The sequence below is a fragment of the Histoplasma capsulatum genome, assembly GCF_000150115.1.
Source record: "Histoplasma capsulatum G186AR genomic scaffold supercont2.1, whole genome shotgun sequence".
Taxonomy (NCBI): Eukaryota; Fungi; Ascomycota; class Eurotiomycetes; order Onygenales; family Ajellomycetaceae; genus Histoplasma; species Histoplasma capsulatum.
Genome location: NW_025544801.1, coordinates 461,393 through 475,092, shown reverse-complemented (window position 1 = coordinate 475,092; position 13,700 = coordinate 461,393). Strand labels below are relative to the sequence as shown.

Genomic DNA, 13,700 nt, shown 5'->3' with positions numbered 1-13,700 from the left:
CCCAGTAAAAATAATTCATATGTGGAGAAGTGTAGTTGAATGCCAGAGAGAAAAAAAAAGAAATGTTTCTAAATAACATTCTCTACATAATTTTCATGCTCAGATTTTAGATCAGAGAGCACAGAAACGTTAAATGAGACCCAACAAAAAAGAGGCAGTTGGTATCTAGAACAACCAGCAACAATAAATGAAGATCTGTCCCCAATATGACACTTACATACAGAGCATATAGAACAAAGTCACACATACACGGGGGCCCCAAATGTGTGCACAGGGATGGATAGATGCATAGAATAATACATAATTCACATCAAAAATCCCCAAAGCCCAAATTAGAAAGATAAAAAGTATTTTAAGGAAAAGAAACCAGTTCAGCAGATTAATATAATGTATTTTAGATGTAGAGAGCAAGGAAATCTCGTTACGATTTCTTCCCCGCAGCAACAGCAGCACCAGAGGCAGAGTCAGCTGCAGATTCTGTGCCCGATTTTGGAGCGTCGACTATCTTCCCCGCGGCAATCGCTGCATCGCGTCCGCCCCAGCTAGAATTAAATTAAGGAGAAGTAAAAGACGAGTCAGCATATTGGGTCCATAAGGTTGAAATATCGATTTGATATGAATAGGAAGCCAGCGTGTGTGAAAATGAAATTAAAAAAAAAAAAACAAAAACAAAGAATAGACACCTTCTCCTCCCCGGCACTCCCAGACTGGAAAGAGGCGTAGGAAGGGATACAAGTAGTAGAAAGGGGAGACAGGGTTATTACATACTTCCACCAATTCAGATACCGATATCCCTGCGTCAGCTGCGCGCCGAAGTTCACGAAATGGCATGCGAATAGCAGATAGTTCTTAGGGGTTACGGCGAGGGCGTAACGCATGAATGTGCCAGAGTATATCACTAGGGCACCTGTCATTTGGCCGGAGATACTGTAATTGCATTCATTACCATCATTAGTTGCTGAACGTTGTTCAATTCGGAGAATCAGGATCGGGATGGCTAGGTGAGGTGCAAATGATCGGTTCGGTGGAAAGACGATGTGGGAGGGGAGAGGTACGGCAACGAGCGGGCAAAGGCTGGCTTGGATCTCTTTTTCTGTGTTTTCGAGAAGGAAAAGGATGGGGATGCGATAACTACATTTCAGGATCTTTCTGTGTGTCCATCACAGCAGCGACAGGGATACCGAAGTTTGAGACCGGGCCCCAGAAATCTGTTTGTTGTTTCCGCATCCAATTGATGTTGGTTAGCAGAATATTTCAGTGAAGATAGTTCAGACGGGCTACTGCCTTTGAATGTCCATTATCCCCGGGTATAGAGGCACAGAGATATCTATGTAGATACGACAGAAATTCAAGGGATGACGTCTGTGTAAATTGCGTGCTTGCTCCCGGGAACCTCTTTGAAATTTTCAACTTACGTGTTGAGCATATATAATCCAGCACCTTGTTCGAGCGTATCTTCGCATTGACAGCTTTGATTGCGGCAGCCATCTTTGTCGGACAGCTAGGATGTGGATTCAGGGCGGAAGAGGAGTAGAAAGAGGTGGGTCCGGAGAGCGTTCAAAACCAAAGGTATTTCAACAAATAGCTATCCGTTATGTATACAAGCCTCTGAGCTGGTTTTTATATCCTAATATCATGAATGACTCCGTCTGGATCCAATCAATCGAGCTTCAATCTTTCCTGTTTTGGTTCCGAAATCCGGAGAGCAGAAAACGCTAGCCGTGTTTGGATAATATAGTCACGTGATTATAACTCAGCGAGGAATTTTTGACCACAAGCACATAGTGGAAAGGAGAGGTACTGAAGAGGAGAGAACGATAGTAAAAACCGTGTGCAAAATCATATTCCTTTTTTAATTTTTTTTCTAATTTGCTAGCTAATATAATGAATCTTTTCGGGTGTATGGGTGACAAAAATGTAAGAAACCTGCTGGAAAACAGCTCTGGCTTTGGGATAAGCCCAGACAGCTTCATCCTGTCAACTTTCCTCCCCCAGCGCCCCAACGCCATGGTACAACAAGTCAGATTTTTATATTATTTTCTGTTTTGAGCAACAACAAAAGGTGTTTTGTCACATGTAGCCTTTTACGCACTGGTGATAATTTATCGGTATAAATTGTGGATAATTGGATATCCAGTAACAAAAAAAAAAAGAGTTCTTGCCTCCACACCTTCTCATCCGGAGTCATTGTTATGTGTGTGTGGCTCCATCAGCATGTAACGTATAACTCAATTGGCCCATTTAATCTCATCGTCCGCCAAATCCAGGGGGCGGGAAGCCTCTGCCCTGGCCAGGAGGGGGTTGGAAACCAGGTGGCTGTGGGAACCCGGCTGCTCACAGGTATTCAGTCAGTAAGTGAATAACAACATAGTCATGAAATAGGAATAGAAACAAGAGGAACAAAATACGGGTAAAGGAAGCACTTACGAGGTCCACCAGGTCCACCGGTTGCACCGGGTGCGAATCCAGGAGGTGGTGGTGCAAAGCCAGCTGCAGGAAATTGGCACAAATTAGCTTTTGAAATCCGAAGAGCTAAAAATCATAATGGAACCAAAAGTGAAAATAACCCACCAGGTCCTCCAGGTGGTCCTCCTCGTCCCGGGAATCCTGGGGGCATGGCCCCAGGGAATCCTGGAGGGGGAAACGCTCCAAATCCTCCGGGAGGCGGCGGTCCACCAACACCAGCTGCTGGGCCCCCAAGGCCAACAGGCAAACCCCTTCCAGCCGGCCTGCTGATACCAGGCCCTGCGGCCAAGGTAGCTGCAGAAGCTCCTGATGCGCCAGGCACAGTTGTACCTAACCGCGCCGCGGGGTCTGCAGGCGGCGGTCCATCAACGGAACACGAGACGACTTGTGTCCCGCGCAAGATTGTGAGGCCAAGCGTTCGTTTCTCTTCGGCTTCGACGAGGGTTGGTGTGCTGGATCCGGGGGCTTGAGTTGATTTGGTCGATTTTTTCTTGACACGCCGGAATTCCTCCGTATCCGCTAGAACGAGATTCATGTGCTGCGCGACGTATATTGGACGTTAGCAGCCGGCAATTTGCCATTCGCCTCTTACGTGGATGAAGAAAGAAAGATATTTACCTTATCAAAGGCGAGCATTTGACCTGTCATTTGTCGTCCATCGGTCAAGGTCACTCTCATCCGGTAGTTGATCTGGTTGCCAGGCACTGTTAGCGGAATCTCAGCCCCAAGAAACAGACACAGACGCGGCTGGATAGACGTACGAGGTTTTGCTAGGACAATGTTAGCAGGTGTTTCTCTATCAATCAACGAAGCTTGGTCCATTTGCGATCTTCCAGAGGATTGGCATACCATTTTGCCCTGTTTATTTGCAGCCATTTTGTCGCAGGTCGCGCGCACGAGTGCGACTTCTCCAGGCCAGCTCGGGACGGGACAGAATAAAGTAAAATCAAGATATAGAATCCTCCAATCCACAGCTAGCTCTCCGTAAACCTCTGCAATAGGAACCCGATGGACTCAGAATAACAAGTTGGCGATGGAGCTTGACGTTGGCGCATGTCTCGTCTCGTACAATTAAATCCCACGCCCGCCTTGGCGGCCAGTCGGGCTCGCTAGTCAATGCCAAGCCGCCAAGCCACTAAGGGTTTTGCGCTCTTCTCCCACACAAGTCACAACATCGAGACATTCTCATTACACCCTCAGGATATTCCTCGTAGCCTTTCATCTACTAACAGCCGACCGTCCAGCCGTACACGAATCGCCATGGTGAGCATCACTGAAATACCCCATTATATGCAATTCTATGTCAGATTTCAGCGACAGCTTTTCGATGTTTTTTGGCTAATTGAATGCGGATACAGGCCGAGGGAAAATCCAGCAACCCCATGCGGGAGCTCCGCATTCAAAAACTCGTCCTCAACATCTCCGTTGGCGAATCCGGTGACAGACTTACTCGTGCTGCGAAGGTGTTGGAACAGCTGAGCGGTCAAACTCCTGTCTACAGTAAGCGAAAAGAAAAGAAAATGAAACAAAAACCATCGAGATCCTAGTGATAGCCATGCGGTGCGGCTGAGAGAGAGGTGTAAGGATAGCAATCTGATGGGATGAACTATATAGGCAAGGCCAGATACACTGTCCGTACCTTCGGTATCCGTCGTAACGAGAAGATTTCCGTACACGTCACTGTCCGTGGACCCAAGGCCGAGGAGATCCTGGAGCGCGGCCTCAAGGTCAAGGAATACGAATTGAAAAAGCAGAACTTCTCCGAAACTGGCAACTTCGGCTTCGGTATCAGCGAACACATCGATCTGGGCATCAAGTATGACCCCGGTATTGGCATCTACGGAATGGACTTTTACTGCTGCATGTGCGTTTTCCCTCGTTTTCTATTTTCATTTTCTTTTCCCAGAACTCTCCCAAATTGAGGCGAGGGGGATTCGATTTGCCATAGCGTTATCCGCCCTTTGATCGGACATGATTGGAGAAATTTTGAAAATTGAGGAAGGGTATTATATTAACCACAATGTACTACGATTATTTTAATAGGACCCGACCTGGTGAACGCGTCGCTAAGCGCAGACGATGCAAGTCCAAGATCGGCGCCAGCCACAGAATCAACCAGACCGAGACGATCAAATGGTTCAAGACTCGCTTCGAGGGAATTGTTCGATAGATGCTTGTTGGTTTTCTTTATTCCGTCTCCGGGTTTGCGTCACTGTTTAGATGTGGAAAAGAGTCAAAAGGGAGCCGGGGGGTAAATATTTCATCTTTCTCTTTCTCTTTTTATCAATCTAGCGTCAGGTTTGGGCATATTCACGTCTTATTATTTTTTTTTTCCTTCCCTATTTTGTTTTGTTTTTAATGATGTAACTGAAAAAGAAAAGATGACGCCAAAAGAGGAAGCGATTGGGAAATCTGCGACCCAACAACGTCCGGACACCGGTGCCTAACACGGGCCTTTCTATCTGGTGGGTGACCCATCAGCGAAAGTGGACGCGGGTTGCAGATTTTCATGTTCTCTCTCCGCCTTTCGGTTCTCTCCCCCTTCCCTCTTTTCTACTATACAATTCAATGACACAGATGTTTTATCCCTGACCCAATAGAGGCAGGGAGAAGAAAATGATCGCTCCTTTTTTCTTTCCCTGTTTTCCAAAGATTTCACAATGGAGGCTTCACAAAGGGTGTCGTTCCGCTTAACCATTGCTTTGAAACAAAAAGAAGAAGAAAAAAAAAAACAAAGGGGCGATTCTTTTCCTCTCCTTTTATTTTCTGAGGCGCGTCGAGTCGACCCTCAGGCGGCCTGAGATTTGAAACATTGGTCATTTGGGTTTCTATCCTCTTGTTTGCCCCCCTGGCTGCTGCCATAAACTATATACATAGGTATATAAGGGGCGAGAGGATAAGAGTCCGTGTTCCATGTTTCTCTTTCCTCCTCACCAACACCTCCAACACTGCGGACTATCATTCTCGTCTCGCTTCTCGCTTCTCACGCCTTACATGGTTGGAGATGTTTATCTTGGCTACAAAGACAACTTTTTGCTGGATTGATGTACTCTACTCCAGAGGACAGAGAGCCGGGAACGAGACGAAGCAATGTGAGCGCTGGAGGGAAGTTGGGACACGCAGACACCCGATCACCTGGTACTTCGTAAGATAGCTATCAGGGCCGCTATGTGAGTGAGTGAGTGAGTGTGCTTGTGTGTTCCCATCGGACTGAAGCGACGCAGCCCACGGCCTTCATACATTGGAAGGTAGAATGGCTCACTTCTGACTCAAAGAGGACGGTTTGCGTATACATATACCCCCCCTCCCAATAAAGTACCCAGGTAGGTTATTTCTGCAATAGGCTTCGGAAACAATGCAGCTGGTGAAAAAGGGGATGCGCTTAAGTAAAATTGAACAGAGCTGTGCAGGTAAGTTGGTGCAGAGTGGTAATGATGCTGCTATGTAAGAAATCTTCATGGTGGGAGGATTACTTGATCTTCCTGTAACTTTCTAGTGACTTATGGGCCTGGATTGAACGTTCAGCGGCGAATAGTGAGGTGAGAGGAGACATTAACTTTGATGCTCAGTATTCATTCCTTTCATAAGGGAAAAGGAAAGGAAAGGAAAGGAAACCCATTTGCCCACAGTTCATCTACCTATGAACGGAGATAAAAATTTGATCCCTTAAATTGACTAAATTGAGGATAATATACAGACGTTGCCAATCCCAAACATATCCCAAGGAGAAAACACGGGAGAAAAAAGTCGCACGTTTCCCTGCCACATCAAAATATATCTGAGAGTTCTTGGATCAATCTGGCTTCGTTCAACTGCTCTGTTTGACGGCTCAGTTTCCCACTAAAACCAAACTTCATTCCTATCCATGTCCCTCCCTTCTCTCATTCTTCACCCCGAACAATCTTGAATGTTATATTTTTGAAGGTTGCTTGCTTTGATGAAAATTAATTCACCGCGTCCACAGAACGACAACACAACACACAACACGCTGGTTTTGCCTATTTCTGGCACTGTTTGCATTTTCCAAAGGAATGACTCTGGAAGATTGGAGGGGGGACAAAAAATAAAATAAAATAAAATAAATCAAGGAACAAAATAGCGGAAATAGACCAAGATAACAAGCAGGAAAAAAAGTTGTCCATTATTCACCCTCTCAAACCCTCCCCCACAAGGGAACAATTTTGTCCTTTTTGTTTATTTATCTCTTGACTCTCACCTGCATCATTATCCTCCACTTCCTTCCCCAGGAATGTTGTTATTAATTTCCTGTTTCATTTTCGTTTTGTCGCACATCCGATTCATGAATCTACGACGCACACCAAAGGCAAATCCAAACATATCACTTTTCATTTGGCTTGATACCTCTCACATAACTACAAAAATCAAATGTCAGCAAAACTGCGGACCCCCTTATGATATGGACCTCCAACTCGTTCAAGACAAAGGAACATAGACAATGGAGGGGAAAGAACACATATAGAGAATGGGAAAGAAGAAGAAGAAGGAAGAGATGACAAGCAAGACTTACTTATCCCACCAACTCGAGAAGAACCGCCTCTTCTCCGGCCCCGCGCCAACATTCTGCTCATGCCACTGCGCCCTGCGTAACGCAAAGCTGGTGTCTGCCGTATTCCGCTTCTGGGACGCGAGGTTGGAGAAGAGATTTGTCCCGCTGACAGAGTTGCGTCTGCGGAATGCATTGGGGCGTAGTGAACCTTCGTCTTCGGTTTTGGAGCCCGAGCCCGAGACCGAAGTGTGAGGCGGTTGCTGAGCCATATATGGCGGTCGCAGGGGTGGAGATGTTTGATGTGTGAGTGGGCTGCTGCCAAAGGACGGAAAGGGGAAGGGAGGTCCGAGCCCGGAGGGCTGCACGGGAGAGGCTTCAGGACTCGGAGGTGGAGAAATGGTTCCCCCCGTGCTCTCATGAGAGCTGGAGAGGGTGGATGTTGTGGAGGCCTGGGTGTTTTGGAGTGTTGATGAACGTTAGTTGCGTGGTGATTTTCGTTTTGGAACGTTTGTCTTTTCTCCATCCCCGATCGGATGGCAAATATTCGATGGCTGGAGAAGGAACTGTGCAAAACGTACCCGTCTCAGAGTTTCACTGGGGGATGTGGATATGCTTGGTCTTGTGGGAATGTAGTAATAAGGAGGTCCACCACGAACCCAGACGGGAGGATGATCAGGACGGTCACTTGGACGATCGCTGGGGCGGCTGCTCATCTCGCTGGCAGTGTCTCTTGTTGGTCAATTTTCTAGGGAGGCCGTTCCGTTAACGCTGCTTAATGTGGTAGATATAACTATTCCACAATGGGTGTGTTGGGTTTGGCGATGGAGCGTCTGGAGCTCTGATAGCTCGATGGACAGGGAAACGGGGGGATTAACTTTACCTCTTCACATCCGATGGGAGAAAACGGCGTAGGTCAATGATATCTTCGAAGCACAATGGTAGGATTCCTGGCAACAAGGGCATGGATGGAATGTTGTGTGCCAGTTGCGGGGATAGCGGCTTATATTTGCCGGGGAGGCGAAGGCGAGAGGGGAAGCTACCTGGAGATTCCCCTTAAGTAGCGAGGTGTACAGGTACGGGATTTTCACCAGGAAATGCGCAGGAGAAGTGAGTAGTAGGTACCTGTAATTACATTGCTCGCGAGGAGGAAGGAGACCTATGCTAGAAGTCTCCAACCTTGCTTAGAGCAGGTAACTTATACCTCATATTTGTCCCGGAGATTACATGTCATTCCATATCTCAGCTAACGGGTCTACTTGATATCAGACAGCAACATCTGCCCGCCGTCAAACTGATAGATGTCGTTGGTGTTCTGGTGCAAGAGCGTCGTCTTGATGGTTGACGTCATATTTGCATTTTCTCAACTCCAACGAACCATGGGCCCGTAGCAACAACTTGCACCTACATACTTCCATGCCGACAGATATACCACAAATCTTGAAAAGCCATCCTTCTGTCGCTTTCGCAAAGCATAACACTAGCCATGTGTTCACCGACTAGCCCCCCGTCTACCTTCTGCGCTTTTCTCATTCACCTCCCCCAACACGTCAATCCCTCCCGAAGCTCTGATCAACTTATACCCATCTACGGGCATATCTGTTCAAAAAGGTCATCAAACTGATCGTTAAGGCAACTTTCAAGCTGTCTAATACAAGTTCAGCTCCATTATCAGCTTCATTGGCTTTTAGAAGAAAAGCTTAAGCTTCCCACTTCTGCTTCTGATACGGTCCCCGTTCGCATCTCTATAGTTTTCCAGGACAGATAACTACTAGTAGTCTACGGCTAGTCAAGTCCATTTGCATCTGCGTCTATATAAAATCGTGCTAGGTTGTTCTGTCAAGCTTGAGAGGTTCACATCTTTTCGGAGCGCTGCTGCGAAGGCCCCGAAACTGCCACCCCCAAGTCACGTACAGTTTCGCCAAATATTCACCCTAGGACAGCTTACTTTGCGCCTCCCTACACTACTATATAGGGTATTTTACTATATCCTGGCGAAGCATGTGAGTCGTTTTTGGCAAACGCCACTAAGTTTGCATTCTGCAACTTATCCTCGCCATCCATCGTGCTAATCTTGAGTACAGAATGGATCTGCAGTCGCTGTCCCCAAGACTCCGTCACTTTCTCGTAAACAGACTTGACAATCCTCGCTCTGTAGGCTCAGAGCCATTTGTCCAGGAAGACGAACTTTGCGAGCTATTAGGTGTCTTCCCTCAATATGACAGTTTTACCTGCTTTGGCAGGACCTCTTCTTCCGGCTTCCGATGCAGAAACAGAATCAGTCGAGAACAGCGGCACATCGCAAAAGTCCTTCTCACGAATGCCAACCAAACCTTCCAGCACCGAGACACCAACCTCAGAGAACTGATGCAGGACTTTGAGCAAATCGCAAGCAATGTGCTCTGCCATGCTTATCATCAGAGTCAGATCAGCCGCCTTGCGACGAGCTGGATGCTGAAGACAATGCAATATCAAGTCTTGGAATTTGATATTCGCCAGCTACGGATGGAAGCCACTCTGGGGTCACTGGTGGAAGCGTTTAATGATATTGGCGAGCGTTTAAGGGCCGACGGGTGCCTTTCCGCCGAAGCGTATGAAGCCGGGAGAATCCGTCCAGGCGATCTTAATCCAGGAGCCATTAGTGGCGTTGCTGAGCAGGAAACCGTTGGGTATGCGCATGTAGACGGGGATGGAGATGAAATTGAGGATCGCGAGCTCGAACCTGAGTCTGAGCCTCCGCCTATTGCTGCTGCCGTACCTCTTGTCGCAACGCAGCAGCCACAACCACAGGAAGCACGAATCCAACCGGTTACCCATGCCGCTTACCGTGCAACTGCCGTTCTCAACTTGGTACGCAGAGCAGCAAGAGACGGGTTTGCATCAAATAGAATTCGTCACGAGAGACCACGCATGCCAATCAAGGATGACTGCCAAATCTGCCAAGAACCCCTCGTCAATGAGAGGGTAGAAGCATCATTGCCTTCCTCGTCCCATTCTGCATCGTCTCATTCTCAAGCATTACACGAATCTTCTGAGCTCACCTACTGCTCACGCGGCTGTGGGAGGAACTTCCATCTGGATTGCATGAACACGTGGATTTATTCCTGTATTAACACTAGACTGCCGCTTACCTGTCCGAATTGGTATGAACCTTGTCCCCCCCTTTTTTTCCCTTTCCCCAGTTCCCCTTTCCAAATTAATCCCTCTCTTTCCTTCACGCCACATTAGAACTTTTGAAACAAAAATTGTTCTAACGAAAGTGCTTTTGTAATGAACAGTCGTTGCAATTTGTCCGAAGATTCTTAATCCGCGAATCACTCAGAATTTTGGACTCCAGGCTCCCTGGGCATGAACTGTCAGATATAATCGGGCAATTTCCACGACCTTTCCAGTTGAGAAATTCGTTGAATTTTACTCTTTTTTCGTTTGTGTGTGTGGCTGTGCGGGTGTGCGGCGTGTTCACTTGCAATATTTATCCTCGATTCATTGCTCGACTTTTGTGTATCACTGCAATATCTTTTCATTGCTCCGCGTTTCTGCATTAGTCCAGGAGTGTATGATAAAGAAGATAGAAAGGAAGAAAGAAAAATACAAAACAGAAGAAAAAACTCACCGCAGTGAAAAAGGAGCATAAGGGGCTTTTCAGCCCTGGGTCCTAGTACACACACTCCTTATATATCTGCTGTATGCATGCACGTCCGCTCTAATTGGAACTTTGAATGAATCAACACTTACATATACAAAAGACAGAGAAACACCCTTTTGAGTTTTTTACATTTCAAGAACGAAAGAATTTCTTGACTTTGCCTCTCATCATCACTTAATCATTAAATTCCCCGTTTCCTTCAGAAGAAATTGCTGAGTGAGGTAGAATCGATATAACCTCCTCAGCTTTAATGAGGCTGCTCAACAGACGGAACATTTAGTTAACTCATCCCATGTGTGCAGTGTTTTTCAAGATGAAGGACGAAAAGAAAGAGATGTTCTTCTGTCCTTTGGGCCTATATCCAAAGAATAATCTAGCGAACACTTCGTACCTCTGTCAAAGCTGCTACAATCGCGGCAGACAAATTTCCACAGGCCCTCCTTTCGATTGTGGGATTCTGCTCGGCCTCTTTCCATCCTGTCGACCGGGAAATGTACCTGCGTATCTACTGTGCGGAAGACTACGTACGAAACGTACGTGTCCGCTCTCAAGCTTAAATACAAAGAAATATTCCTTTCGCGGACTAGAGATGTGCTCGGATACACGACGCACGCTGGCCCCTTTACAGCGAGAGCACAAGCGAGCCGCCGATAGGAAGGCCCACAGGCAGTCGTGGAGAACACGGAAAGCTACACTGCTCTTTAGGAGCGGTTGCTGGATGAAGCAGCTACATCGGGCCCAACCGCACATACAGATTCAAAGGTCTGGTCGCCGGAGACTTCAAGGTTCTTGCAACGTCCCAAGAGAACAACTTCAACGAGATCGAGCGGCTGAAGAAGAGCCTGATGGCCATTTGTGAGACTGCGCAGGAAAACTCTAGAAGATTCCAGTGCTAGTACCTGTACTAGAAGCAGGAGTAGCGAAGACTTGAAAAGAGGCCGTTGCCGGCATTGCAGCATCTACATCAAACGTACGGCCAGATGACAGATCGATCGAGCCCCATATACAGGGTGAAGAATGACACTGTCAGTAGCCTACGTGGAGAAAGAAATGGAAATTGAGAATCCCCGGTTGAATCCGCTCCCAAGGAAATCTTCGACGATTTTCCCATATCTTACTCCGTTTCCTGAATTATCTGGTGGCCCTATTACTACTAACCGGGAGGTAATAGATTTTTTTTCTTTTTTTTTTTTAACTGGTCTAAAAAGAATGCGGTTGATGGTGGACGGGAGATCTATACAACGACAGGAATACGCTCCCCAACGGAAGTTATCCGGCGCATTGAGGATACACGATGCTGGACCATGCATATATGTTTTTTACATTGTACCCGGAGATACGGAGTGGGATTCCAGTGTGGAACAGCAACTCACCGTTTAGAAACCTATTTGGCGGTGCCGATTTTTGCGCTCTCTCTCGCTCATGACTTCAGCGTCTGCGATGGTGCCTGCCCTTGATTGATCTGAGGACGCCACCACGTTACAGAGTGGTTCTTACACGGCAGCATCGCAATTCAATACCGGTTCAACTCCCAAGTTTCTTAATGCGATTTTAAATTCCCGATACAAACGGTCCATACTCAGCCAGGAATCAGGGATGGACTACTCCAATGTGAATGCGCGATATGATATAGCACCGGACATGGTGGGCTTTTTGTTATGTTGACATTCGTGGGATTTGTGATTGACAAAAGACAATTTGGTCTTAACACGGATATTATGTTATTCATGCACCTATCCCTTCTAACATTTTCTCACTAGCTCACATTCGCATACCTCACTATCAGTATCCAATCAGACCCACATCCGACCTGCTTAAAATCCTCGAACATACCATTCACATAGATGCGACGGCAGCGTATATTGCCTTAGCATAGGCATCGCTACAGTTCGAGCCTATGACACCGGCAGCCATTTTATTCATAACATACGTAATGGTCATACGACGCTCAAGGTCCATGATCGCGATAGATCCACCCCAGCCCCCCCAAAAGCAGATACGTTCGGTATTCTCGGGTAAAAAGAAGGGCATCCGCTTCAACGGTAGAGCGTATCCTATTCCCCAGCGTAATGGAATGCCAAGCACAAGGTCGGGGCCACTGGCCTGTTCCTGAAAGATTAGATCGATCGTTTTTTGCGACAAAAGCTGAACACCATTAACTTCCCCACCAAGAGTTATAGCGGAGAGAACCCCATTGACTCCCCGTGAGTTCGAGTGGCCGTTGAGGGCACCGATTGCCGCTTTTCTCCACATCGGCGTGTTTGCTGTTTCGGGTTTGGCAGGTTGGCCAGTGAATGTCTTGAAGGCAGGGCTGTCGGCAGGCAACTTGAAGAAGTCAAAATCGAGAGGGGGCGGAGGCACGATTTCAGCGACTCGTTCCCAGTCGCATTCCGCTGCACCTAATTGGAAATCGGCTCCCAGCGGCCCCGCGATTTCTTCAGCGATGAACTGCTTGAGCGATTTCCCGCTGACCCGGCGCACCAATTCGCCAACCAAATGACCCTGGTTCTGCATGTGATAGCCAGACGCGGTTCCCGGCTTCCACCACGGCTTCTGGGCTGCCAATCTCTCGGTAGAAACTTTCAGATCGTACAATTCCTCCAGGTTGATATTTGGTTCCCAGCCAGACACACCGGAGGTGTGCGCGAGCAGTTGCCGGACTTCGATGTCCTGTTTCCCATTCGCGGCAAACTCGGGCCAGTAGGTGGCTACTTTTTCAAAAAGGTCGAGCTGGCCGCGGTCAACAAGCATCAGGGCCGCAAGGTTCGTGACAGTCTTCGTTGTCGACCAGACAGTTGTGACAGTGTCGCGGGTCCAGGGAGATGTACGGGCGGTGTCGCGATAGCCGCCCCATATATCTACGACGTTGCGCCCGTCGATGTTGACTGTGATGGATGCACCCAGCTCTTCGCCTGCGTCTATGAATTTCTGCAACAGATCCTTGACGGGCGCGAAGGCTGCGTCGTAATCACCTTGGACTGTGCCAGCCATTGTTTCAGTTGATATGAGATGATATGCGGATTTGGACGGAGGGCAATGGCTCAAAATTCAGAGATAAAATGAAGAAACCGCGAGTAGGTGTTA

General features: G+C 47.5%; 6 protein-coding genes across 6 annotated transcripts; 2 read left to right on the top strand and 4 right to left on the bottom strand.

Moving 5' to 3' along the window:
• Positions 1–141: 141 nt before the first annotated feature.
• On the bottom strand, positions 142–1,529 carry HCBG_00113 (pyruvate transporter MPC1; the record flags this gene model as incomplete). The annotated part of the gene is made up of 4 exons (XM_045427163.1): positions 142–542; positions 769–927; positions 1,136–1,208; positions 1,416–1,529. The coding sequence occupies 4 exons, from the start codon at positions 1,486–1,488 to the stop codon at positions 422–424; spliced, it is 426 nt and encodes a 141-aa protein (XP_045291138.1).
• Positions 1,530–1,822: 293 nt separating this feature from the next.
• Positions 1,823–3,342, bottom strand: HCBG_00112 (uncharacterized protein; the record flags this gene model as incomplete). The annotated part of the gene is made up of 4 exons (XM_045427162.1): positions 1,823–2,330; positions 2,428–2,490; positions 2,572–3,004; positions 3,316–3,342. 4 exons carry the CDS (start codon positions 3,340–3,342, stop codon positions 2,248–2,250), a joined length of 606 nt encoding a protein of 201 aa, XP_045291137.1.
• A 334-nt stretch (positions 3,343–3,676) lies between these two features.
• On the top strand, positions 3,677–5,296 carry HCBG_00111 (60S ribosomal protein L11; the record flags this gene model as incomplete). The annotated part of the gene is made up of 4 exons (XM_045427161.1): positions 3,677–3,729; positions 3,825–3,966; positions 4,081–4,330; positions 4,510–5,296. The coding sequence occupies 4 exons, from the start codon at positions 3,727–3,729 to the stop codon at positions 4,634–4,636; spliced, it is 522 nt and encodes a 173-aa protein (XP_045291136.1).
• Positions 5,297–6,805: 1,509 nt separating this feature from the next.
• On the bottom strand, positions 6,806–8,567 carry HCBG_00110 (uncharacterized protein; the record flags this gene model as incomplete). The annotated part of the gene is made up of 5 exons (XM_045427160.1): positions 6,806–6,839; positions 6,995–7,422; positions 7,552–7,690; positions 7,854–8,013; positions 8,486–8,567. The coding sequence occupies 5 exons, from the start codon at positions 8,565–8,567 to the stop codon at positions 6,806–6,808; spliced, it is 843 nt and encodes a 280-aa protein (XP_045291135.1).
• Positions 8,568–9,055: 488 nt separating this feature from the next.
• On the top strand, positions 9,056–10,711 carry HCBG_00109 (uncharacterized protein; the record flags this gene model as incomplete). The annotated part of the gene is made up of 2 exons (XM_045427159.1): positions 9,056–10,113; positions 10,249–10,711. The coding sequence occupies 2 exons, from the start codon at positions 9,056–9,058 to the stop codon at positions 10,274–10,276; spliced, it is 1,086 nt and encodes a 361-aa protein (XP_045291134.1).
• Positions 10,712–12,379: 1,668 nt separating this feature from the next.
• HCBG_00108 (lactone hydrolase) lies at positions 12,380–13,607 on the bottom strand (the record flags this gene model as incomplete). Its single annotated transcript, XM_045427158.1, has 1 exon — positions 12,380–13,607. The coding sequence occupies one exon, from the start codon at positions 13,605–13,607 to the stop codon at positions 12,453–12,455; it is 1,155 nt and encodes a 384-aa protein (XP_045291133.1).
• Between the last annotated feature and the right edge of the window lie 93 nt (positions 13,608–13,700).